The 23,689-nt window shown below is 41.9% G+C and overlaps 2 protein-coding genes across 7 annotated transcripts in view; one reads left to right on the top strand and one right to left on the bottom strand.

The window, feature by feature from the left end:
• The window catches only part of UHRF2 (ubiquitin like with PHD and ring finger domains 2), a 97,462-nt gene extending 81,908 nt beyond the window's left edge, over positions 1-15,554 (top strand). For 3 of the 5 annotated variants that reach the window (XR_012127731.1, XM_037019053.2, XM_037019055.2), the window contains one exon: positions 13,738-15,554. Coding sequence is in view for 4 of the 5 variants with exons in the window: in XM_037019055.2 (XP_036874950.1) it covers positions 13,738-13,746 (9 nt within the window). In the remaining variant the exon portion in view is untranslated. The other 2 variants (XM_037019052.2, XM_037019051.2) reach the window with 2 other exon arrangements.
• The window catches only part of GLDC (glycine decarboxylase), a 93,473-nt gene continuing 74,967 nt past the window's right edge, over positions 5,184-23,689 (bottom strand). Inside the window, exons 19-25 of one of the 2 annotated variants that reach the window (XM_037019059.2) lie at positions 22,707-22,819; positions 21,277-21,418; positions 18,728-18,839; positions 12,414-12,509; positions 7,456-7,628; positions 6,069-6,149; positions 5,184-5,327 (exon numbers count right to left, since the gene is read on the bottom strand). In XM_037019059.2, the coding sequence (XP_036874954.1) occupies positions 5,184-5,327; positions 6,069-6,149; positions 7,456-7,628; positions 12,414-12,509; positions 18,728-18,839; positions 21,277-21,418; positions 22,707-22,819 (861 nt within the window). Of the gene's footprint in view, positions 5,328-6,068; positions 6,150-7,455; positions 7,629-12,413; positions 12,510-15,630; positions 17,685-18,727; positions 18,840-21,276; positions 21,419-22,706; positions 22,820-23,689 lie in introns of those variants that run through there. The other variant, XM_073228559.1, reaches the window with a different exon arrangement.

The following is a 23,689-nucleotide window of genomic DNA, read 5'->3' as shown; positions in this document are numbered from 1 at the left end:
TGGTTTCTGCTTTTGTTTTATTACTGCCTGAACTTCATTACTAGTCTTTTGTTCAGATGTTCTGTTTCTTCCTGGTTCAGTCTTGAGAGATTGTGTGTTGCCAGGAATTTTCCCATTTCTAGGTTGTCCAACTTGTTGGTATATAATTTTTCATAATAATCTTTTATAATTTCATTTCTCTGGTATCAGTTGTAACTTCTCCTTTTTCATTTCTGAAATTGTGTCCCCCCCTTTTTTTCTTGATTAGTCTAGCTTGTCACTTTTGTTTTTATCTTCTAAAAATTTCATTGGTCTTATATATAGTTTCTGTAGTCCCTACTTCATTTATTTCTGCTGTTATTTTTATTATTTCCTTCCTTCTACTAACTTTGGAATTTGTTTCTTTTCTAGTTCCTTTAGGTGTCAGGTTAGATTGAGGTTTTTCTTGTTTCTTGAGGTAGATGTATAATGCCACTTCCCTCTTAGAACTGTTTTTACTGCATCCCAAAGATTTTGCATTGTTATGTTTCTATTTTCATTATTCTCCATGTATTTATTTCCTCTTTAATTTTTTTCATTGACCCATTGGTCATTTAATAACATTGTTTAACCTCCACATGTTTGTGTTTTTTATTTTTTTAATTTTTTCCTGTTACTGATTTCCAGTTTCATATTGTTGTCAGAAAGATGCAGTGGTATGGTTTCAGTCTTCCTAAATTCATTAACACTTGTTTTGTGGCCCAACATGTGATCTATCCTGGATAATGTTCCATGTGTGCTTGAAAAGAATGAGTATTCTGCTGTTTCGGGATGCAAAGTCCTATATGTATCTGTAAAGTTCATTTGATCTAATGCGTCATTTAAAGCCACTGTTTCCTTACTGATTTTCCGTCTGGGTTATCTATCCATTGATGTAAGTGGGGTGTTAAAGTCCACTACTACTGTTGTATTACTGTCAATTTTTCCCTTCATGTCTGTTAATGTTTGCTGTATGTATAGGTACTCCTCTGCTCGGGGGAGGGGGATTTGATATTTATAATTGTTGTTTCTTCTTGCTGTATTGAGCTCTTAATCCTTGTATAATGTCCTTTGTTTTTTATAGTCTTTTTTTTTTTTAAGGTCTATTTTGTCTGATGTAAATAAGTACTGTGCAGCTTTTTTTTTTCCTATTTGCATGGAATGTTGTTTTCAACCCTTCAATTTCAGTCTGTGTGTGTCTAGGTCTCAAGTGAGTTTCTTGTAGGCAGCACATAGATGGTCCTTATTTTTTTTTTTTTTGTCCACTCAGTCACCCTTTGTCTTTTGGTTGGAGCAATTGACCATTTACATTCAAGGTAATTATTGATAGGTATGTACTTATTGCCATTTTGTTAAATATTTTCTGGTGGTTTTTCTCATTTTTTTCTCTGGTCCTTTTTTGTTCTCTTGCTCTCTCCCATTGTGCATGATGACCTTTTTAATGGTGTGGTTGTATTCTTTCTCTTTATTTTTTGTGTATTCATTAGAGGTTTTTAGTTTCTGGTTACCACACAGTTTATATATGATGTCTTACATATGTAGCAGTCTGGTTGCTGAAGCCCAAAGTTTAATGCCTCAAAACTTTGAGGCATTCTAATGGCAATACATTTTTAACTCACTCTCCTCCGTGTTTTTTGTATGATGTCTTCCTTAGCATCTTTTATTTATTTCCTTTACTAATTTTTAGAAATGGTTGATTTTTACTTTTGTCTTTTAAGTCTTTTAACTTAAAAGCGATTGGTCTACTATCTTTGCTATCTGTTTGCTGTACCAGTGAAATTTTTAATTTTATAATCTAGTTATAGCCTTTTATTTTCTCTTAATGAAGTCCCCTGAACATTTCTTATAAAGTTGTTTTAGTGGTAGTGAACTCCTTGAATCTGTGTTTATCTGAGAAGCCCTTTTTATTTCCCCTTCAATTCTGAAGGATAACCTTGATGGGTGGGAGTATACTTTTTCTGGCCTGTAGAGCTTCTGCTGAAAAAGAAGTTTCTCTTGTAAGTAACACATTGCATTTCCCTAGCTGTTTTTAATATTCTTTGTCTTTGATCTTTGGCATTTTAATTATTGTGTGTCTTGGTATGGACTTTCTTGGGTTCATCTTTTTTGGGACTCTCTGAGTTTATTGAATCTGAATGTCTGTTTCCTTCCCTAGGTTAGGGAAGTTTTCAGCTATTATTTCTTTAAGTAAGTTTTTCACCCCTTTCTCCCTCTCTTCTTCTAGGACTCGTGTAATGTTGTAATGTGAATATTAAGGCATTTGATGTTGTCTCAAAGAACTTATCCTCATTTCTTTTTATTCTTTTTTCTTTGTGCTATTCAATTTGAGTGCTTTCCATTATTCTCTCTTCCAAGTTGCTCTGCATCTACTAGTGTATTTTCCACTTCATTTCTTGTGTTCATCTCTGATTGGTTCTTTAGATTTTCTGTCTTTGTTGACATCCTCCCTGAGCTCATCCATTCTTCTCTCAAGTCCAGTGAGCATTTTCATAACCATTGTTTTGAACTCTTTATTAAGTAGATTAACTCCATTTCATTTAGTTATGTGTATTTGTGTGTGGTTTTGTCTTGTTCTGTCATTTGGAGCATATTCCTCTGTCTCCTCATTTTGTTTGACTTCTTGTGCTTTATTCTATGAATTAGTTGAAAGGGCTTCCTCTCCTAGTCTTGATGTATTATTGGCCTTGTGTAGGAAGGAACCTTGGCAGACTGCATGTGCCTGGTGGTTTTGGCTGCCTGGAGGCTGAATGAGAGCGAGACAAGCATGACCCAGGGCTGGGGCTCTCCTGTGTGGTTGCCTGTCAGGATTGTTGATGTCAAAGGGGCATAGTCCAGATGGGCAACAAGTTGTGTCCTCTTTGGCAGGGTGACTACAGGCAGAGGAACACTATCCCTCTCCAAGGTTGGTGCCACCTGGGGTCGTGATAATGGGGTGGCTAGGGGTAGATGGATGCAATCCAGCAATCTCCTGAGTTGACACCTGTCTGGGCCATCCAAATGGGGCAGCTGGGGATGGAAGGCTGCCTCTGTCACATCTGGAGCTGGTATATTCATCCTGACCATGCTCCTGTCCACACTGTGAAGTGTGGGGAATGTAAAAAGTGGTGCTCAACAGCAACTCTAATCTTGGAGAGAGTTCTGGCAGTTCCCCTGCCATTTGACAGCCAGGTTTAAACCCTCCAACTGGCAGCTTTTTTTCTGCTCCTGGACAGCTGAGTCTGCATTCTGGTAGCTCGAAGATATCATTCCCTGCTGTAAGGCTGTGGTTCGTGTGGGGCTACCTCTGTTACTATGTCTCCATCTCAGCCTGACATTTTTTTATCTTGTGCAGAAGGTATTCACTCGGGCCTCCATTCTTCCTTGGGATAAACTGCTCTGTATATAGACATAGATTCAGTGTGCATGTGGGAGGAGGTGGGCCTAGGCATTTTTCTACACCACCATCTTGGAACAGCCTCTTCCCCAGCATTCTGTTTTAACAAGCCTTCTAGTGATCTATTAGACACTCTGAGGTTTGAAAGCCCTGTCCTAGGAAACATCCCTGACCCTGGTTGATTATCTGTCATGGAACCCTGCAGGCCTCTAAAAGTACCAATACCTCAGCTTCTAAACCACTGTCTCAGGTGACTTTTTGCACCGAAAAGTGGCGCCTACATCTGGACTGAAGGCACCGGTTTTGTCACTGGAAAACACGGCCCCTATCAGTAGCTAGTTTTCATGGGGTATTTAGATTGGGCCAGGCCCCTTGCCTTTTAGCACACATAGCTGTAAGGTGAGGACTGCTCCAGAAGTGGCCCATCACAGCGTTGTTTAAAAGCAGGAGGGATGCCTGATTCATAGGATGTGTGTATACCTCACACCCCTCATCTTTAAAACTGTTCAAAAAGCATATTCTACAGAATTTTGTAAGTACTTAATTTCACTGAATTGAATAACTTTAAATGGTTAAAATGGTCAATTTTATGTGTATGTATATTCCACAATAAAAAGATGGGGTGTGGTGGGCATCTTACAAAAAACCCGTCCAGAGGCCCTGTTTTCAAGGTCTGGCACTTTGTTGTAAGTGTTACAGAACTTTTCACAGCAGGCATTATAAATACTGGTTTCTGTGACAGAATCTTTGAGATCAAGGATCATTCCTTTATTGATTCAACTCATACATTCTGTGAAAAACCCTGTGTCAGCACTGGAAACCCAATGTTGAGTGCAATATGGCCTCTACTCTCAGGGAACTTAGTCTAGTGAAGCAGACAAAAACCACACATTTCAAAAGAAGCCACCTTGGATGGAATCGGCCTTTTTTGTCTTTTTCTTTTCTCCTTCTTCCTTTCTAGAATGGGAATGTGATGCCTGGATATACAGCAGCTATCTTAGGACCTAAGGATGAAGACTGAAGGAACACTAGCCTTTGGCTTCTTACCTCTGGACTTTTGTTAAAGGAGAGGTTAAAAAGGGCCAAAGTGGCTTTCACTTCTAATGGAGACATACAAACTGTCCGTAATCAGTCAAAGGCAAAACTGATAATGTAACAACAGCTATTGGCTTAGGCATTTCATTACCCTTGAAATTCCTGTGAACTTAAGGAACAAAGGAGTCAGATTGAAAAATTGACCTTCTTCAAATTGAAATGTTTTTATTAGGATACTAATAATTGCACATAAAAATGACCAAACATGGAAAAAGAAGAAAACACTCAAATGCTATTACAGATTATGCAAATTAGTTAGAGGAAAAAGATTTCTTCAGTGTATACAAAAATGTAAACATTTGCCCTGGGATTTCCCACAGATGGGACAGTCCACAAGGACTTATTTGGAACGAAAATATGTCTATTGACTCACCAGCATAGTCTGTATAACATCTGCAAACTTGCTATATTGAAAGTTAAAGTTCCTACACACCCAACATTTTCTATGCAAAAAAATAAATGGCTCCCAACCAAGGCAACTTGAACATCAACTGCTACGTGTGGAAGCAGAGTCACCAAAGCAAATCAGTGTTTCAAAGATGAGTTTCCACTCACTATGCTAAATTGTAATAACATTTACCTTGACAGACTTTAAAAATATACACAGTATATAAAACCTTTACTTGAACCTGGGGTGGAAGATGAAATATTTCCTGTTTATCAAATGCTCCAGAAAGAGGCTTCATATCAGTCACTGAACTTAAGGAATGGAGAGAGACTAAGAAGAAGCTCTCTTCTGTTCAGAAAATGGGGACTCATAAGCCTCCATAGGTGGGCATGTACAAACCAGGTGCTGATCTCCATAGATGTCATCAATCCGGGCAATGGTTGGCCAGAATTTGTTCTCTGGTTTCACAAAGGGCTAAAAGGCACAAAAGATGGACATATTCTGAGAGGTTTCCCCTGAGAAGAGATTGCAGTGATATCCTCAAAGCCTAAGATACTCCTAACCAACAAGCTCTCAAATATAAACTAAAAGCTAACCTTTCATTACTATCCCCCAAAACCCAATTTTTAACCCTTCTTTCCACCCCACCAACCAGTCTGCAGAGCATCACCACCTTCATATAAGAATCACAAAGGACAATATAAGTTGGTCATGGGGATGGTAGTATAGCATGGAGCATGGAGAATATAAACAGTGTATCTGTAACATGTTGATAGACAGTAACCACACTAGAGGGGGTGAGGATTTATTAATATGGGTAACTGTTGACCCCTATGTTATATATTTGAAACCAACATAAAATTGTATATCAATGATACTTTAATTTTAAAATATCACAAAGGGAAGAAACACTGTATTTGGGGCCATTTCCCTGTTGGATGACGGTAGAGAACACATTGGTCCACTTGAGGTCTTCCAACACTGTAAGCCCTTTGAATTCGTGGGCATGTGGTTGATACTGTGTGACCTCACAGCTCTAAGGTCAATTCCTGTACTACATCCCTTGTCATGATGTACATTTTACAAGGTGTCCCATATATCGTTACTATAATGAGGAACCTGCAAGAGTGGGAGCCCCTCCACATGGGTGATGGCTCCTCATACGCACACGACCACTCTGCCAGCTGGCACATTCAGCTGCAGAGGGGAACTTACAAGTGGGAATGCTGCCACCTCTCTGGAATACGGCCGATCCCAGTGGGAGGATGTGACACAGGTCAGGGAATGTGGAGACATCTGAGACAGGCAAAGGGGAGAGGGATCAGAGCAGAACACTGCTTTTTTGTCCCATATATAATTTCAACCATTAAGATCTGGTACAAGTCCATTACTGTTTTGTTTCAATTTGGGGGTAAGGAAATTTTGGTAGGAAATTTTTTACTGTGAAATATCAAAGTTATGGTAATAAAATAAGCCCATCTACCATATAATCAGCGTTTTGTCACATTTGCTTGACCTTTTAAACAGTTGAAACTGCTGGTATATCCTCACTCCATCTCATTGTTTGCCCTCCTGCACAGTGATAATCATTATCTGAAATTTGATGTTCACCATTCTCATTGTGTACTTATACTATGATTACATGTATTAATAAGCAACATATAGCATATGCTGGGACATTTTAAAATCTTACGTGTACTATTTTTCACTTGCTTTTGTAACTCAGTATTATGTTCTTTAGATGTCTATCGTGATTCTGAAAAATAGCCTAAATCCTGAATCAGCATTATCCAGAGAAAAGAAAGAATGATAGTAAGAATGATTCATATTATATTCCTCCATTACCCTATCAAACTCGATTTAAGCAAGGCGTCTGCCTTTTCTGCCAGCTACTGGTCCCTGCACTCCACCTTCAGCTGGGCAGTTCTGGAACTTGCCGGAATTTTCCTAAGCGTCTCAGACTTGTTCTCTGACTTGGAGCCCTAGCTACACAACCGCAGCCTTCACAGTATTCTCAGTTCGTGATCCCCCAGCTTAATGTCTAGACCTAAAAAGAGACCTGGGGTTCTGACCAGATATAAACATGTTTTGGAAGAGGCAGGGTAATGCCTAACAAATTTTTCTCCAAAATAGGCCATAAACATTGTAAAACATTCAGGCCAAGTACCAGAATGGTTATTCTAAGAAGTAACTGCTCCAATACCTGGAGCTTGTCTTTATCCAGAATTTGTGAGGTAAAAATTTTAATGTAAATCAGAGTTCATTAGACAGAATGATAAGACTTCCCCAACTAGATAGAGTCCCTAAGCCTCTGCTCCCTTCCTGGCAACCAGATGGGTGCATGTGTGATGTATAGCTCCCACAACCACAGGACAATTACATAAACAAAATTAAGGCATTGGAAAATACCCACGTTATACTTGAGTAACAACTAGTATGTTGTTCAGGAAGATTTAAACTTCCAAGTAATGAGTGCATCATCATCTCAAAAGAATGGTCTTATTCTAGGCAAGAGTATCATCTTATGATGAGAGTTCACACTGTTCAGACATCATTTTCTACTCTAGGGAACAATTTGGGTAAAGTACCGGTACCTACGCACCTTTAATGGATTGACCCTGGGGTCTATACGGCCCTCTTCAATGTCAGAAATTTCCTGCCGAATGCTGATCATGGCATCACAGAATCTATCCAGCTCTGCCTTATCTTCAGACTCAGTGGGTTCAACCATAAGAGTCCCTGCCACCGGCCAGGACATGGTAGGGGCATGAAATCCTGCAAGTGAACAAGGTAACTTGTGTCACTAACTTTGACCTCCCCAGTCTGGAAGAAGAGACCCTCCCCTTCTATATTTTATCTTAAGGAAATTGGGTGAATTTGCTAACATACAAATCTGGAGATTCATCTCAGCACTGTTTATGGACAAAAAACTTAGAAAATAACCTAACATCCAGCAACAGGCTCATTTAAGCAAATTTTACAGGGTATCCATCCAATAAATATGCAACCTTACATTAAAAAATATGTAAATATATATTTGTTAATTGGGTGAACATTCAGAAATAAGTGGAAAAAGCTACTAAAGTGTGTGTGTGTATATATATACACACACACACACACACACACACACACACATATATACATGTTAGATGAATAGATAAAATACATGGTCAAGAGAGATTTCCTAGACAAAAGCAAAAAACTTTTTCCCATTTCTTACACTTTTTCTGTGAAACTTAAAGATCCCTAGTTCCCAAATCCTGGTGTGCATCATTACACAGTGTGCTTTAGAGTCATGCCCACATGCTTTAAGTAACTGTCTCCTCAACACTGTATAATAAATATTTTCAGACATGCTGACAAGTTGAAAGGACTGTATTGTGAACACCCATATATCTTCCATCTAGATTCTACGATGATGCTCTGCTTTATCACACATTGATTCATCCATCCGTCTTATTTTGGGTGCATTTTGGGTGCATTTCAAAGTATGTTGCAGTCATCAGTACACTTTTTCCTTAAACACTTACACATGCATATCAACTAGAATTCACATCTGCTCACATTTTTGTGGTAAAATTTACATGCAGTGAAATGCACAAATCTTGTGTTCCATTTAATAAGTTCTGATAGATGCATACAACTGTGTCGCCCAAACCAAAAAGGGATATTTTTTAAAAAACAGCAAGCTGATCTCATTACCCAGTAAGTCCAACCTCAGTTCCATATGTGAAGAAATTCAGCTCAACATTCTGCTATAGTGGTTCCCATATCTGTAACTATCTTATCTTGGAAACAGATTCCTGGACCCCTATCCTGATTCACGAAGTCCAAGGTAAGGCCCAGAAATCAATGAGTCGTAAAAACTCCCCAGGTGATTCTGATCATTAGTTAAGTGTGGAAACCTCTGCCCCAAGGCAGTGTGCCCCACACTTCCCAAATAAGACTCATCCATGAGATGCTTGTTGAATGTGGATTACTTGGCCTCTCTCCTAGAAAATCTGATTCAGTTAAGTGTGATTAAGACCTGGAATCTGTGTTGTCATTTTCAGTCTTTATTTTTTTTCCCTTAGCCATTCATTCATTCATTTTCTCACTTAACTAAATACATTATGTTTTGAGTGCCTACTATGTGTCAAGCACCTGGACAATTCTGTGCTTAGGGTAAGTGTAGCAGTCTCTATCAAACATCAAAATAATGAAAATAATGTCAAGGTTGGGGATAGAATAGGACTTGGAAATACTGGGCAGTAACTTCAGTGAACACTATTGTTCTCCTTCCCTGGAATGCTGCTGCAGTCAGGTGTGTGGTGTGGACAACACATGCCAGGAGGGAAACCTGAATCAGCCATCAGTCAGCCATTAGCCAGGAGGTTGAGTCAGGTTACAGAAGCAGCCAAAAGGAGATTTTGAGGAGGTAATTGCTAATTTCATTATGAAACCTTTCTCTGGCTTTGCCACTTACCGGTTTAACTACAGAACACAGACCATGTATTCAGGAGAGGAGTGAGTCACACATTTGGGACTCCATTATGGTGCAGTGGTAAAACTATCAAAGTTTTCACTCAGCTTATTAAAAGTCATTCAAATGAAGACAGGAGTCCACATCCATTGAAAGGTCTTTGATATTGCTGCTAATGTTACTAGGAAAATGTATTTTAAGGGCCATGATGAGCAGACATCCACTAATACAAAGTGTCTCTCAAAGTCCTTCAAAGAACTGCATCGTCTCTGAAAACAACATGCATCTATTCCTTCCTTCTAGAAGCAGCTGAAATAGCTCCACTGTGACTGAGGTGGTTATAATGCTCAAATGCCATTTGTCTCTCATACTTTTATGGGTTCCTTGCTGCTCTTCCTTCACCATTACACCAACTTACCCTTCTCTCTGGACCTCTCTGTTTAACAGGAGTGGGATATGAAGAAAATTTTACCAGAAATATGGGCAGAGAGCAGCAATCATTTTCTTTGGTATTTTTAATTTTGTTAACTATAAAGACATCTTGGCTGCCAGTGGATTCAAGATACATGATTTAATATCAAAGGACAGTATCAAGGCAGTCATAATGAGGTAGGGAGGGGACATGGGACAAGCATCATTTCCTGCCTATGATGAAAAATGCCAAGATATAAACAGTATATTAAGAACAGGAGGGACTCCATGTTAAGGCTAAGATTCTATTTTAAAAACCAGAGAGTTAAGAGGTAAGATTTCTAACATGTTCTTTGGTAATCAGCCAACAACCTATCCTCAGGCAGGGCAAGCAGTCCTAACTGCTGTGCTCCCAGTGCTTGAGGGAAACCACTATCTTGGAGAAGAACAGGATCAGTAAATTCCTTGTGTTAAGTTTATCTTACAGAATATCTAGAGGACTGACTGGACAGTGACATCATGGCTCTCACCAGACATAAACATTATGAGACCACATGTCAAGCTTATTCCCCCCACTTATACCCTTTGCCTTGTTTTTGAAAACCTTAAAACACAGAATCTTAAGCCCTTAGGCACACCTCCTCTATGAGGTTGCCTGCACTCCCCTTTATTCAAGTGTATACTTTGCCTGAAATAAAACCTTGTTGTTAGGCAGTTGTGTCTGAGGAGGTCTCTCCCTGTGCACTAGGTGAAACCTCACCCAGTATGGGGGAGGGTTCCTTACTCGGAGAAAGAATTCTCGAGCAGGTACGGAAGTGAGAGTGGTAGTGAATGGCAGCAGCCGTATAGGCAGCAGAGAGCAAGAACTCAGGGAGGAAAGGGGAGCTCATTGAACTCCCGCTCGGCATAGGGCAGATCCCTTGCCAACTCCTGAAGCCAGGGTTATCTGGCGTTCAGTGTCCACTTGGATCTGCACAGTGGGAACTAAGTCTCTATCACCCCAGGATTTGGGGGAACCTCAGAGCACTGGATGTGGTGAAATTATGTTGAGAACTTCCCAAAGCAAAAAGAGGAGACTTTTGGGTAGGCTACTAACGAGCACGGTTGAACAGCTGCAGTCCTGTTGGGGTCACCCAGGCAGTGGGAACTTGCAAGCCGCAATCAGAGATCTCAGTAGCCCCTTCCTACTTGTCTGGAGTAGAACAGTGAAAGTGAAGACTTGTGCTTAAATCTAGAAAGCCGAATGAAATAGCGAAGTGACAAAAGACATTTACCACTGTGGGTGGAGGTTGGAGAGTTCTTGTCTTTGTCATGGGAAAGAGTTCAGAGAAGTGTAACTGACTTATGCAACAAAGTTTATTTGATATAAGACAGTACACACTCAGATGGGAGTGCGAGCAACCTCCAACAGGAGGCACACTGAAGGGCTTAGGATTCTGTCTTTTAAGGCTTTCAAGAATAGGGTAACGGGTAGAAGGGAGGAGGGCAGAGGCTTGACATGTGGTCTCATAATGTCTCTCTCCAGTGAGAGACATGATGTCACCATCCACAGTCAGTTCTCTAGATACTTTGTGAAATAAACTTAACACAAGGAATTCATTGATCACGATCTTCTCCAAGATAGTGGTTTCCCTCAAGCACTGGGAGCACAGCAGTTAGGACTGCTTGCCCTGCCTGAGGATAGGTTGTTGGCCTATTACCAAAGAACATGTTTAGGAATCTTACCTTCTAACTCCCTGGTTATTAAAATGAAATCTTAACCTTAAGATGAAGTCCCTCCCGTTCTTACTATACTGTTGATATCTTGGCACGTTTCAATCATAGGCAGTTAAAATTAATCATGATGATTGTCCCATGTCCCTGCCTTACCTCATCGCTGCTCAACTTACTGTGTTTTGTCTCTACTCTTCCAGTTGTGTCTTTGTTACTTTGCTATTCATTCTATTTTCTAAACTTAGAAAGCACAAGTCTTCACTCCGTTCTACTCCAGACGAGTAGGGAGGGGCTACTGAGACCTCTGATTGGGGCTTGCAAGTTACCGCCGCCTGGGTGACCCCAACAGGACTGCAGCTGTATGATTGTGCTTGTTAGTAGCCTGCCCAAAAATCTCCTTTCTTTGCTTTTGGAAGTTCTCAGAACATAATTTCACGCATCCAGTGCTCTGAAGCTCCCCCAAATCCTGGGGTGGTAGGGACTTAGTTCCCACACTGTGCAGATCCAAGCTGACACTGGATGCCAGGTGACCCTGGCTTCAGGAGTTGGCAAGGGATCTATCCTATGCCGAGCAGGAGTTAATGGATTTTCCTCTGCTCTTCCTGCTCTCTTCTGCCTCCAAGGCAACTGCCATTCACTGCTACTCTCACTTTAATGAATTCCTTCCTTACCTACACTGACCTGCTCAAGAATTTTTTCCCCTTCAGAGTCAGGAACCTTCCCCTGGCCAAGTTGAGGCTTTACCTAGTGCACAGGGAGAGACCTCCCCAGCTGCCCGACAACAATAAGGGAAAGTTTTTCTCTGTCACTTTGAAAGTTGCCTAGAACCCATGGCTCCCCATTTAGCTTGTAGATCACTTTACTGTAGTGCCTGATATTTTATTCAGTTTGTGCCTCAAGGAAGTGGTCCATAGCCAGCATGGGCAGCTAAATGAATGTCAAAAGTGTAAGTTCCTGTACAAGGGGCTACTCACCATAATCCTGAAGCCTCTTGGCCACATCCACAGCCTCAATATTTGCAGATTTTTTGAAGGGTCTTGTATCCAAAATAAATTCATGAGCCACATAACCTGTTCAGGAAAATTGTTTCAAGCTCAAGATAGCATCACCTTACTGTTTTACCAAAGCAAATGAACAAATAAACCAGCTTTTTAATGCATATCAACATGTTAAGACCAAAAAGCAAGCCATGGGCAGGCACTCAGTAAGGTTGCAGTTGGCAACAAAGACTTCATCTGCTTTTACTACAAATAATAACATTTTAACTTGTCAAGCCAGTGTGAGCCAGAAGGTTGATGGGAGGTGGGGCCTCAGTGCCAAGGCATTGCATTAGACAGGTTCCTGGGGATGAGACTATTTGTCCCCTAAAATCTACTTCTAACAGTTAACAGATCATCACAGAGCTGGTCCTTTTATAAAAATACTAAAAATTTTAAAGTAAAGATCCATTGATTACCTATTCAGCAACTGTGCACTCAAAATCAAATAGCTATTTCTTTTGTGTTTATGTAAGTATGGATTAAACATATCCATAAGGCATAGAATGTTATGTGATTCTTCAAAGGGGCTTTTGAAATTTTGGTTTCAGGCTTCAGACAGAAATGGGCTGTCAAACAGTATACCACAAGTGGCAAGGAATTGATGAGGCTCAGTCTCTGTGGAGGGTCTGTTCACTTTGTTCTAGTTGGTAAACTGATTGCTTCTCTAGGCCCAGGCTGCCATCTCTCCAAAATGAGCTGTTGAACCATCAAGAATAAACCATCAAATCAGTCAGCAGTTTTGTAAATAGAACAACATTCCCAGGGGCTTCCCAAATTCCATCTCCCACACAACTGATGAATTTCCTTTGAGGAAAGTATCTATCAAGAGACAATAATGTATTCCTTGTTCTTAACCCACTTTCCTGACTCTTAGCAAACAATGCACCTATTTATAGTGGAGAAGACATTAGCTCCTCAAGCCTGGGAAGAATAGCTCCAGTCATTAACAGCCTCTGAAGATAGCCTGTGACTGCTCTGCTTCTTATGGAATAAATACCTTCAAAAGAATTAGTTTTGTTTGAAAATAAAAGTATAGAGCCTAAGACTTTAACATACTGTCACTGCATATTTTTAAAACACACTTTCTAACAGTGATGGGGATTAAATTTGTAAAGAGTATGATTCAAAAGTAGAATGCTGTATTCATAGATAAATTCAGGGAAAAAACTGCCTAAAAAGGATGACTTTTATAATGAGTAAGTTGGAATGTGTAGGGGAAAATTAAGACATTTAAGTTTTCTTCAACCATTAATTGCAGAAATCCTAAATGCCGCCCTCTGCTACCCCATTTTGGAGCCCAGATTCAACTTTGACCTTTCTTCTCTGAGCCTCTGACAGCCACCCCAGCACTGTGACAATGACAAGAGGAAGAAGTTAATGAAGCTCACTGCTGTGAAGGACACTCAGCTGGCAGGAGAGGAAGAGGAGAGGGACACTCAAAGGTGGGGAGGAGTTGCTTTGCTGGCGGGCAGAGAGCAGAGGCTCCTAAGCAGAGGTCCAGTAATAGCTGCGAGGCTCCATCAAGCCCAGCTCAGCCCAGCGCTGTTAATACCAAGACTTCATCTGCAGAGGCTCCCACCACAGCCAAGTGGTTTGGGAAGAGCTCCATTTTCAAAATGAGGTTCAGATGTTATTTTCTAAACCCATTCTCTGATGTGCTCAAATAGAGACTAGTGGAATTTCAGCATCTCCCTCTGTATTTGAGCCCTGAAAGGGGTGAAATTTAAACTTGGTGGCTATCAGAGGCCAGATCCTGAGATGTTCATCTTTGTTTGCAGTATTTAAGGAGAAAAGATATACAAACCTTCTATGGCATATGGTGAGTCAGGGTAGTTTGAAGTAGAAATTGTATAAACAATTTCTGATCAGCACAAGTTTTAGTTTTTACTGTGTAGGTGTCTGCTAGGCCTAACCATGACTGTAGCTGAGAGTCTGAAAGGATACCTAGTAAAGTAGCAAGGGGAGGAAGGGATGAGATGCAGGAAAAGCAAAATAAAAGCGGCCTGGCCCTAAGCATGGATCATGCCCCTCCTCTGAGTCCCCCACATGTTCACTGTCTTCTGAGACTGAAGACAACATGAAAACAGGCTACAGAAAAACTTGGCTTCTTAGAGCCCTCCTTGAGAGCAGGGACCAGACCTTACTTACCCTGAATCCTCACAGTAAGTGCCTAGAAATAAATGGAATTCACCAGCTAATTACTCTAGAAAGCTTGGATGGACAATCAACACTTGGTCAAGTGTTTCAGGTGCAATCCAGGGACCACAATAACAGAAGCAAAACTCCTGTTACCCTGAGAATGATGTCGGGTAGGCAGGATCCCTAGTCTCAGGAGGGTCACTTCTGGCCAGGGATGTGAAGGTGCAGACCCTTAGGCCCATGTCTACCCATTAAGGCCACTGGGAAACCGCTTCAGAGACAGGAATTTCCAGGCAGAATTAGGTTTGTCTAATATGAAAAGGGTTAGGCATTTAAGAAATGAAAACAAAACATTGGGATACTAACAAAGTTGTCTACTCCACCGACAGGAACTCCATGAAGATCAGTGAGCTTAGCCTCCCATAGGAGTAGACATCTGTGAATTTTTTGATTCCACCTTTAAAAATATCTTACCTGAGGCAATTGCTTTCTTTCCTCATCCTAGAGGAACAAATACTACTGCTATTCCCCTGTCCCAATTCTTGCCTGTCACTTCCTTGCTTCACAAAACCAGCTTTAACGGTTTAGCTGGTATTTTTGAACCTTTTAAAGAAACAGTTCATAAAGGGAAGCCTGGAGCTCATTAAAATCATTGCCTCATAGTCATCTGTAATTCCAGAGTCATCTTTAGAGCTGGTAAATACGATTAAGATGAATAACGGTTTTCTACTATTGCCATTAGACATTCTGGAGTACAGTGTGTTTATTAAGAACATTTCTATTTTGGGCCCTGAGGAGGTACAATGATAATTTTTTTAGGCCCTAAAATACTAATCCTCAAATTGTAAACTGAATGTGCTTACCAGACCAAACATGAGACAATTTTTAGTTGTATGAACTTTGGAATTGATAATAAAGTCTGTAATCACTAATCTATTTCTGTGTGAGATGAGATCTATGATTCATTATTTAATTCTGGAATAAAACGTCAAAACAAATGGAAATTTCATCCCTCTTTTTGCACTGCAAATCCCCTAAGACCAGGACAGCCTCTGCCCAAAGCAGTCACTTCAATACTAAGCACGCAGTAGGCACCTGAGAAACACTTGCTCATTCACTTGTTGCACTCCTAGCGTGCGGCCCCCCTCAGGTAGCCAGAGCATATTCTTGCTTTAAAGATATAAAACCCTGTGAACATACTAAAAACCAGAGTTGTACATTTTAAGTAGGTGATTTGTACAGTATGCAATTCTATCTCAATGAAGCTGTCAAAGTTAACCATTAAAAAAGTTTTGAATATTAAGAAAATAATTAGAAAAAAAACGTAAACTGTAAATTAAAGCAAGGAATCATTTCTCACCCATCAAACTGGTAAAGATATTTTGGTTTGGGTCTGTATTTTTTTCAGCCTTGTACTTGGTGCTCACTGGACCCTGGTACAATGATCCCTCTCATATGCTGTTACTATGAAATAAGTTGGTGTGAAGTCTCTGGAAGGACAACTAGGTCATCTGTATCAAGAATTTAACTGCATTTATATCCTCTGAGATAATTTCACTTATATGACTCTAACCCAAGGAAATAATCAGAAATGTTTAAAAAGAAATCTAAGTAAGACTATGCATTGCAGCATTGTTACAAATGCAAACATCTGGGGGAAACCCTGCAGAATAACTTAAGTCATGGTACTTCCATACAGGAGAATTGATGTAGCCACTTTCAAAGAACATTTAATGACATGGGGATATAGTCACAGTACAATATACAGTTCAAAAACAGGATACAAACTGTTTGTGACATGGTCTCATACTGTGTAGTGAATTTCTAAATTGTAACCTTTCTAAAAGTACGATGAGATGGAATAATACAGTAAAATATTAATAGTGGCAATGTCTGCTTGAAGGAATAATGGATTGCTTATATTTTCTTCCTAATACTTTATTTTCCAAATTTACTTATTTAATCAGACAAAATAGATACTTAAGCTAATCCTAAAGGCCAATACATAAGCAGGATGCATTTCAGGGCAGGAACTGTATCTGAGTTAATTAGTAGCCCTTGTAGCTTCTTTAATATCCACTTAAGAAGCATTTTATTGTGTTGCTTAGAGACATATTGCCCACAGCTTTCTTTCCTACTCTTCTAGGGACCATTCCTAACCAGAGTTTCTGGTTATTAATTCATTTCTATTTTCAAACTCCACAACCACGCCTTTGGATAATATTTATGAAGCAAAACCAGGCTTTAAATTAAAGATCACAGATGTAGGTATACACTCCACTTGGGTCAGAGAAACCAAGAGCCAAAGCAGGGCCTTGTTCCTGTGGGCCACCGTCTGGGCATGCCGGTCACTGACTACTGTCTGTCTACCCCACGTGCCATCAGGCCTGCTCTCTGATTCTGCGCCCACAGCCAACATGCTGCATGTCTCCCCTCTTCTCGGTGCCCTCCCCTCCTGTCCCCTCCCAGGTGACTTTGTTCCGCCCCCCTCCCCCAACATTCCCTCTATTGTAGTTTCCCTCTCCCCTCTTCATAGCCTTTTCCCCTGGTAGCACAAAGTCATTCTCTTCTTTCTAAAAACAAAGCAAAACGGCATCCTAGAGAAGCAGCTCCTGCCTCCCTTCACTACCGAACTCCCCCAACCCGAGAATACTTCCCCCTTCTCCCCACCTTCACTTCGCTTCTCAGCCCATTTTCATCTCCCTTCTGCCTTGCCATTTTGCCTTAATGCTTGCAAAGGTGACTGAAGGCTTCCTAATTGTTAAAGGCCAAGATTCTTTTAAAGACTCGTATCACAAGACCAGCCACTTGCTGTCCAGTCTGTCTCTTCCTGTTGTGCCACACAGAGGGCATCTGCTTGTCGACCATGCGGGTGCTGTGCTGGGCGAGATTCCAGGTACAGGAGCTCGAGGACTGAGGCAGTCAGTCTCCACCCTGCAGGAGCTCAAGGTCTGACAGAAAGCCAGACAGTACACTGAGTGGGAGAAATCCTCAGTGGCAGAGGGAGTGAAGAGGAGGGAGTAGTTCTCTCCACCGAGAAAGGGAGGCTTCAGGGAAGAGGTGGGGCTAGAACAGAAGCAGGAAAGATGAGCAGGGAGGGGTCTGTGACAAATGCGGGGGCCACGCCTCAGGCAGAGTGCCCCCACCAGCTGCCCCGTCTGCTGCATCCCTCTAATACTGCTGTCTGCTTGAAGGGTTTGGCTTTGGTTTCTCAATACTCTTTTCTTGGGTCTTTGAGCTTCCTTTTCCAAGATTTCCAAAAGTCTCTGAGCTTCTGTGCCCATAGATCTCTGCAGGTCTGCCTGGCGTCACCCCTTCCCGTCACCTCCAGGGTAACTGTGCTCCTCCATCCATTATTCCTTCTATTGTACCTCTATAAGCCTAAGAGGCTTACCTAAAATTTCTCTTCACACTCAACTAATCAGTAACTAAGTCCTACTGATTCTATTTCTAATAGCATGTACATCCCTTGCCACTGTCTGAATGATGTTAACATTCTCTTAGACCTGTCATTCCCTGCTCAAAAGGCTTTTGTGGTTGTCATCTGACTCAAGAGTAAAGTCCAGAACTTTCCAAGACCTTCCAGGCCCCATGCAACCTCTCCAACCTCATCCTCATCAGCTCCCTCTCCTCCTGTCTCATCTTTCCACCCACCCAAAACTTCTATCACCCAGACAACTCCTTTTCCTCTGACTTGCTCCTGTGTCTCTGTTTACTGGGGTTCTGCTACTGTTCCTTCCAGGCTCCTATCAGATGGCTCCTGCCAGAAGGCTCACCCAGCTATTCTGCATTGCCTCTGCCATGTCTGAATTATCCACTCTTTTGGGGGCATTCCCATAGTAGTTTGTGAGAAAATGAGTCTGTGATATGTATACATCTCTCGGTAGTATTGGCTTCTTGTTGACCTGGGCTGTGTAGATTAAGTATATTGCAGAGCCTTGCAAAACTGTTCACTAAATTGAAGTTATTTCCCATTATTCTATGCTTTTCTCTGGTATATGCTAAGAAACAGAAGTTTCCGACCCACTTCAGAAAATCACATCTACTAGATCAAACTTGGTTTTGCCAAGAAAAAACCAAGGTAATGGTAGACTAACATCGATACTTGCCTCTTGCACCCCGGAAAAGGACTCTGTAGTGTTTTTCTAATCGCTTGGCCATGTAGTTGGCATTTAATATAGCAATTTCCGTGGCCTGTTTAAGGCCTTTGCCTCCCATCATCTGCAACAGAGGGAAAAAGAGCCATCAATCACGGGACAGGTAAACCCAGTGGACCTAACCAAAGACACCCCAGACAAACCCACCCACAGAGGAAGTCACCTACATGGCCCTGTGGACTGCAAGTGAACAGAAAATCCTACCAGTGACGTCTGTCAGTCTTCCCTAAGCCTGAGGTAATTTTTGGTTTTCTCTTTTGAACAGTAATTTTACATTTCTTACTGTAGTAACAAAGTCTACAACAGGGCACAATTGACGACTGACTACTGTTTATCTAAAGAGAAAAATACCTTTTTAGGTTATAGTTACTTTGGGGTGTTTTTGTTTGCTGTGAATTTGAGATGTCTTGTTAATTGCCAGGAATCCCATGGGAGCTTGTCCAAATCCCCACTGAATTAGTTTTGTATGGTTTGTCTTCCAGTTGTCTATAGTCAAGGCCATTTATGTTTAACAACTACTGGATTCAGTCTTATCCTTTTCTAGTGGTTCATAAGTCCCTGTGATCATATGTGGTAAACATCACCAACAGCAAAGAGCTTAAAATAGAAATTGCACCAGTTTTTATTGCCTACTTTCTTCCCAGAATACCTCATGTACGATGGAGGCTTACAAGGTATTAAATACCTAACTAATATAAAGCAAATGAGACAGCATCCAATAAAATAGGGTACCCCAAAGTCCAAAGGAGAGGACAGTTCTTGCCAGGCTGGTCAAAGAAGCATTCCTAAAGTAAGAGCTAGAACTTGAGTGGGAACTTAAAAATAGCTAGAATTTGGATAAGCAGAGAGAAAGGACAAGGTGCTCCAGATGATAAAAATGGCAAAAACCAGTGTGGAAGGGAAGGCACATAGCTGTAGTCTGGAGTTACTATAGAGCCTAACAGGTTGTAACTATCTCTTGCAAGCTCGAACCCTTGCTAGGAAGGACTTGGACTTGGTTTAGCCAGTGGGTCTCAACCTGTGTGTCAGAGTCACCAAGCAGCTTGATGGCCCAGCCCTACTCCACATGTGCTGAACTTGATTCTCTCTGGGATGGGGCCTAGGCATTTGCATTTTGGGAGAATCCCCTGAGGATTCTGTGTGGGCTAGTGAGACCCTGTGGGAAGGCAAAGGGAAGCCAGGAGAGGACTTGGGCCCTTAGGGGATCTAAGCAGTCCCATAGGGAGTGACCAAGATGGGCTGCAGCAGGGAGAGAAAAAGGTAGTTCTAGAGTCCAGGTGATAAGAAACAACAACAGCCTAAAATAACCAGAGAGCCCAAGGTCAGAGGCAACTTAAACCCAACTTTATTATTTCCTTTTTAAAACTGAGGCTCTGTCTGGTGTTCCCGGCATTGCCCAAACCAGCCTTGGGGCATTTTCTGTATGTGGGAAATCATCTCTAACCCAAATACATCCAAGCAAATAACCCAGGTTTACAGGACCTAGGGACCAAAAGGAAGCTGGGAATTAGATTGTTTGCAAAGTAGCAGACCTTTTATTATGACTGTTTTTGTTGTTGGTACTATTTGCAAAACAACTCAAGTATCATTTTTAAAAGCTTTAGTTTTTAGGTTTTAGTCTCTGAGGTACAGAATTGTTGTTCTAGCTGCCCAGGAAGTTTTCATTAAGAATCATAAATGCCACACTGTTCAAGAATAACAGCCAGCCCCAGGGAGTCATCCAGCATAATTTTCATAGTTGAGTTTTAGGGTTTTGTTTCACCAGAAGTCAACCTTCCTTTAAAGAGGGGAGCCAGTTTGGGAAGCTGCTTTACTTTTCAGCTGAACAAGTGTTCCTCTCCTATGCAGTCTTGTCAACCCAGAGGTAGGCAGTCCAGTTGGAACAAGAGCTGGGTAAAATAAACCCTGGCCCTTGTGTATTTTGAGAAACACACAGGAAGGAAGCCTGTTCTCTGACAGTTTAATTAGACCCAAGAGTGCAGTTCCATAGACTCTGAAGGGCAAAGAAACTCCCAATTAATCAAATTTCTGCTACTTTTCATCCTATCTTCTGGGATCCCAAGAAATAAAACTTCTCCAGCAAAGTGACATATATTCCTAAAAGTCATCCCAGGATCTCAACCAAGTGTGATGATTATTACATGCACTGTATTTAACTTGCAAGGGGCCACACAAATCCTATAGGAAACCAAATGATGTGGCCAGAACACCCATATGACTCACTGAACTTAACTCTGTCTGGAAAAATCTATCTGGCATGTCAGTTTCTCTGAAGTTAAACCCAGTGTGAGAAGGCCAAGGAAATAGCAAAATGAAGCAGAGATGAAATGAATTTTAGCTGATCTCCTTGAGAAGGTTTCATCTACCCAGTTCAGTCTTTACTGAACCACATCTCAGCTCGTGGATTTCTTCATTTTTAGGTCAAGAATGAATCTGCAGCCTCAGTTTCCTACCCACAAATAACATCCCCCACCCACCTAACAGACATTCACAGGCCTCACCTTTATGTACGCCCATGAAATGGGCAAGATGGAGCTGGAGCCCCATGGGGCAGCGCTGACAGTGCCCATGGGCCGGGTATCCTCGCTTGCTTTTACTGACATGATGGGATGATTGGGCAGAAAAGGGGCAAGATGCTTCTTCCTGCATTTTTTTAAGTACGAATTTAGAAGATGTAAAAAGACACAGTGCAACCAAACAAGCAAGTGCTGGGCCCTCCCAGGAAGCTCTCTTCCTAGCAGGGGACGGGACGTGACACCTGTGAAGAAGCAGATGTCCAGGAAGTGTCCCGTCCTTCCTCCTCCTTGGAAAGCATGGCTCACCAGCCATCAGCGTCCCAGGCAGCTCACCGAGAACTGCGGCAGAGGGTTCGACAATGGCGGGCAGCCATGAGTTAGGTCGCAGAGTCATGGGTTCCCCAGGATGTGGGGCCATCCCAGGCCCATGCACCTAAGGGATCTACAAGGGGGTTGCTGAGAAGGAGCCCCACGGGGCCATACAGAGGCTAGCATGTGATACAACTCCCCCACCTCCCCCACAGCCAAGGCTCTGGGGCTCCCAGCATCCCTGAAGGCTGGCCCCTCTGGCACAATTTTGGAAGACTGACAAAGCTCAACAAACAGGTGCTCAGCCTCATTTTCACAAGATGATTTAATTTCAGTGTAAAAAGTTACCAACAGCTATGAGATACTCCTTTAGTCTTACTCTAATTTCATCCAGTTCTTTCCAGTAATAAGGTTTGTTTCCTCATTACTTATCTCAGAAATAATCAGAATTCAGGCTGCGAAGTGTTTGACACCTTACATGTAATTTACTTTTGTGTGTGTGAGAACATTTAAGTTCAACTCTTAGCAAATCTCAAATATACAATACAGGGTTATTAGCTATAGTCACCTTGCTTTTCAGTAGATCCTCGGAGTTTATTATCTAATAAGCTGAAACTCTCTGCCCTTTTACCAACCTTTCCCCATTTTCCCAGCCCCCTAGGTCCTGGCAACCACTTTTCTACTATTTCTTTTTGTTGTTATTAGATAATTCACTTCCAATGTAACCATCAGCTGATTTTAAAAAGGAAAGCTGCTTGGAAGTCAGTTAAAATCTGAGAGGCACCTCCAGGTGCTAATATTCCAGTTCTGAACCATGATGATCCAGGAGAGCTCCTTATTGATTGCTGTTAATAAACCTGCCATGTCTGTGCATAATTAGAAGCTTAGTGTGGCCGATCAAGCAGTATGGTTAATAAAGTCTGATTATGCTCTTCTTCAGACTTACCCTAAAAGTACCCCTTTGACTGCTCCCCAGTCCCTGCAGGCAACTACACATGAAGCATCCCTGATGCTTGAAGACCTCCCCGGGAAGAAGAGTGAGTCTGGGGCCATCCCTTCCTTCTCAGTCTCCACAGCCACCCTAAAACCAGCTGCCCAGAACTCACACTCCGATGGGCCCCATGCCAGGGCCACCCCCTCCATGGGGGATGCAGAAGGTCTTGTGAAGATTTAGGTGTGAGACATCAGACCCAAAGTCTCCAGGGCGGCAGATTCCCACCTATCACAAAGGGAAAGAGCCAAACAAATGTCAAGAGCTTGGAAGGGTGCTCTCCCTTCAGAGGAAAGGCAGGCCACACTGGTCACAGACGGCCTCAAATCTGGCTGAGTTCTGTAGTCAAAACCTGGCATCCCATAGGCACTCAGCTTGTGGTTCCTATGGAAACAGCAACCGATCATTTAGCCTAATTTAGATTTTAAAATACCAATTTGAATATATAGTCAATTCCTAATTATCCATTCCAAGAGGGAGGAAAGGAAGTGCCCCTAGCACAAGAAAAGGTGGTACCACCTTGCTGGTGAAACAGGCACCTTCCACACAGCAGCTCTACCTCCCCCCACATGGTTGCCTTTGGGTATCATGCACGTGACCAAAGGGACCCTTTGGGCACACTAATGGAGGGGCTGGAGGGCCGCCCAAGAGAATGCTGAATCAAGCAAGAGGAAGGCAGGCTGGCAGTTTCCCTGAGACCATCTTGATACCAGCCACAACATTCAACAGGCATTCCTGCCACGCTGGCATTAGGGATGATTTTGAATATGGCCAAAGTTAAAGAGTACATTCATGCTATTGAAGCAATAGACAAACCCTGGATTACAACTTATAAAGGGAAGCACACAGAAGCAAAGCAAGCAGGAAGAGTCTGGAATGGTAAAACAAACAAATAAAAAACCAATAGAAAGTGACAAAGAAGTTGAGAAGACTCTCAAAGAGATGCCAGGCCCCTGCCCCAGTGGTGCTGTATGGCATTTCCTCAGAGGTGCACAGGACAGAACCCCCAGCCTGCCGCTCAGTAGTCAAGTCTGGCCCTTCGGGGACAGAACTACTCTGCTGCTTTACACTGATGGTGAAGCCAGGTTAACGGCTTGT

Source organism: Manis javanica, chromosome 2 (genome assembly GCF_040802235.1).
Source record: "Manis javanica isolate MJ-LG chromosome 2, MJ_LKY, whole genome shotgun sequence".
Lineage (NCBI taxonomy): Eukaryota > Metazoa > Chordata > Mammalia > Pholidota > Manidae > Manis > Manis javanica.
This window is presented reverse-complemented; position numbering and strand designations above follow the sequence as displayed.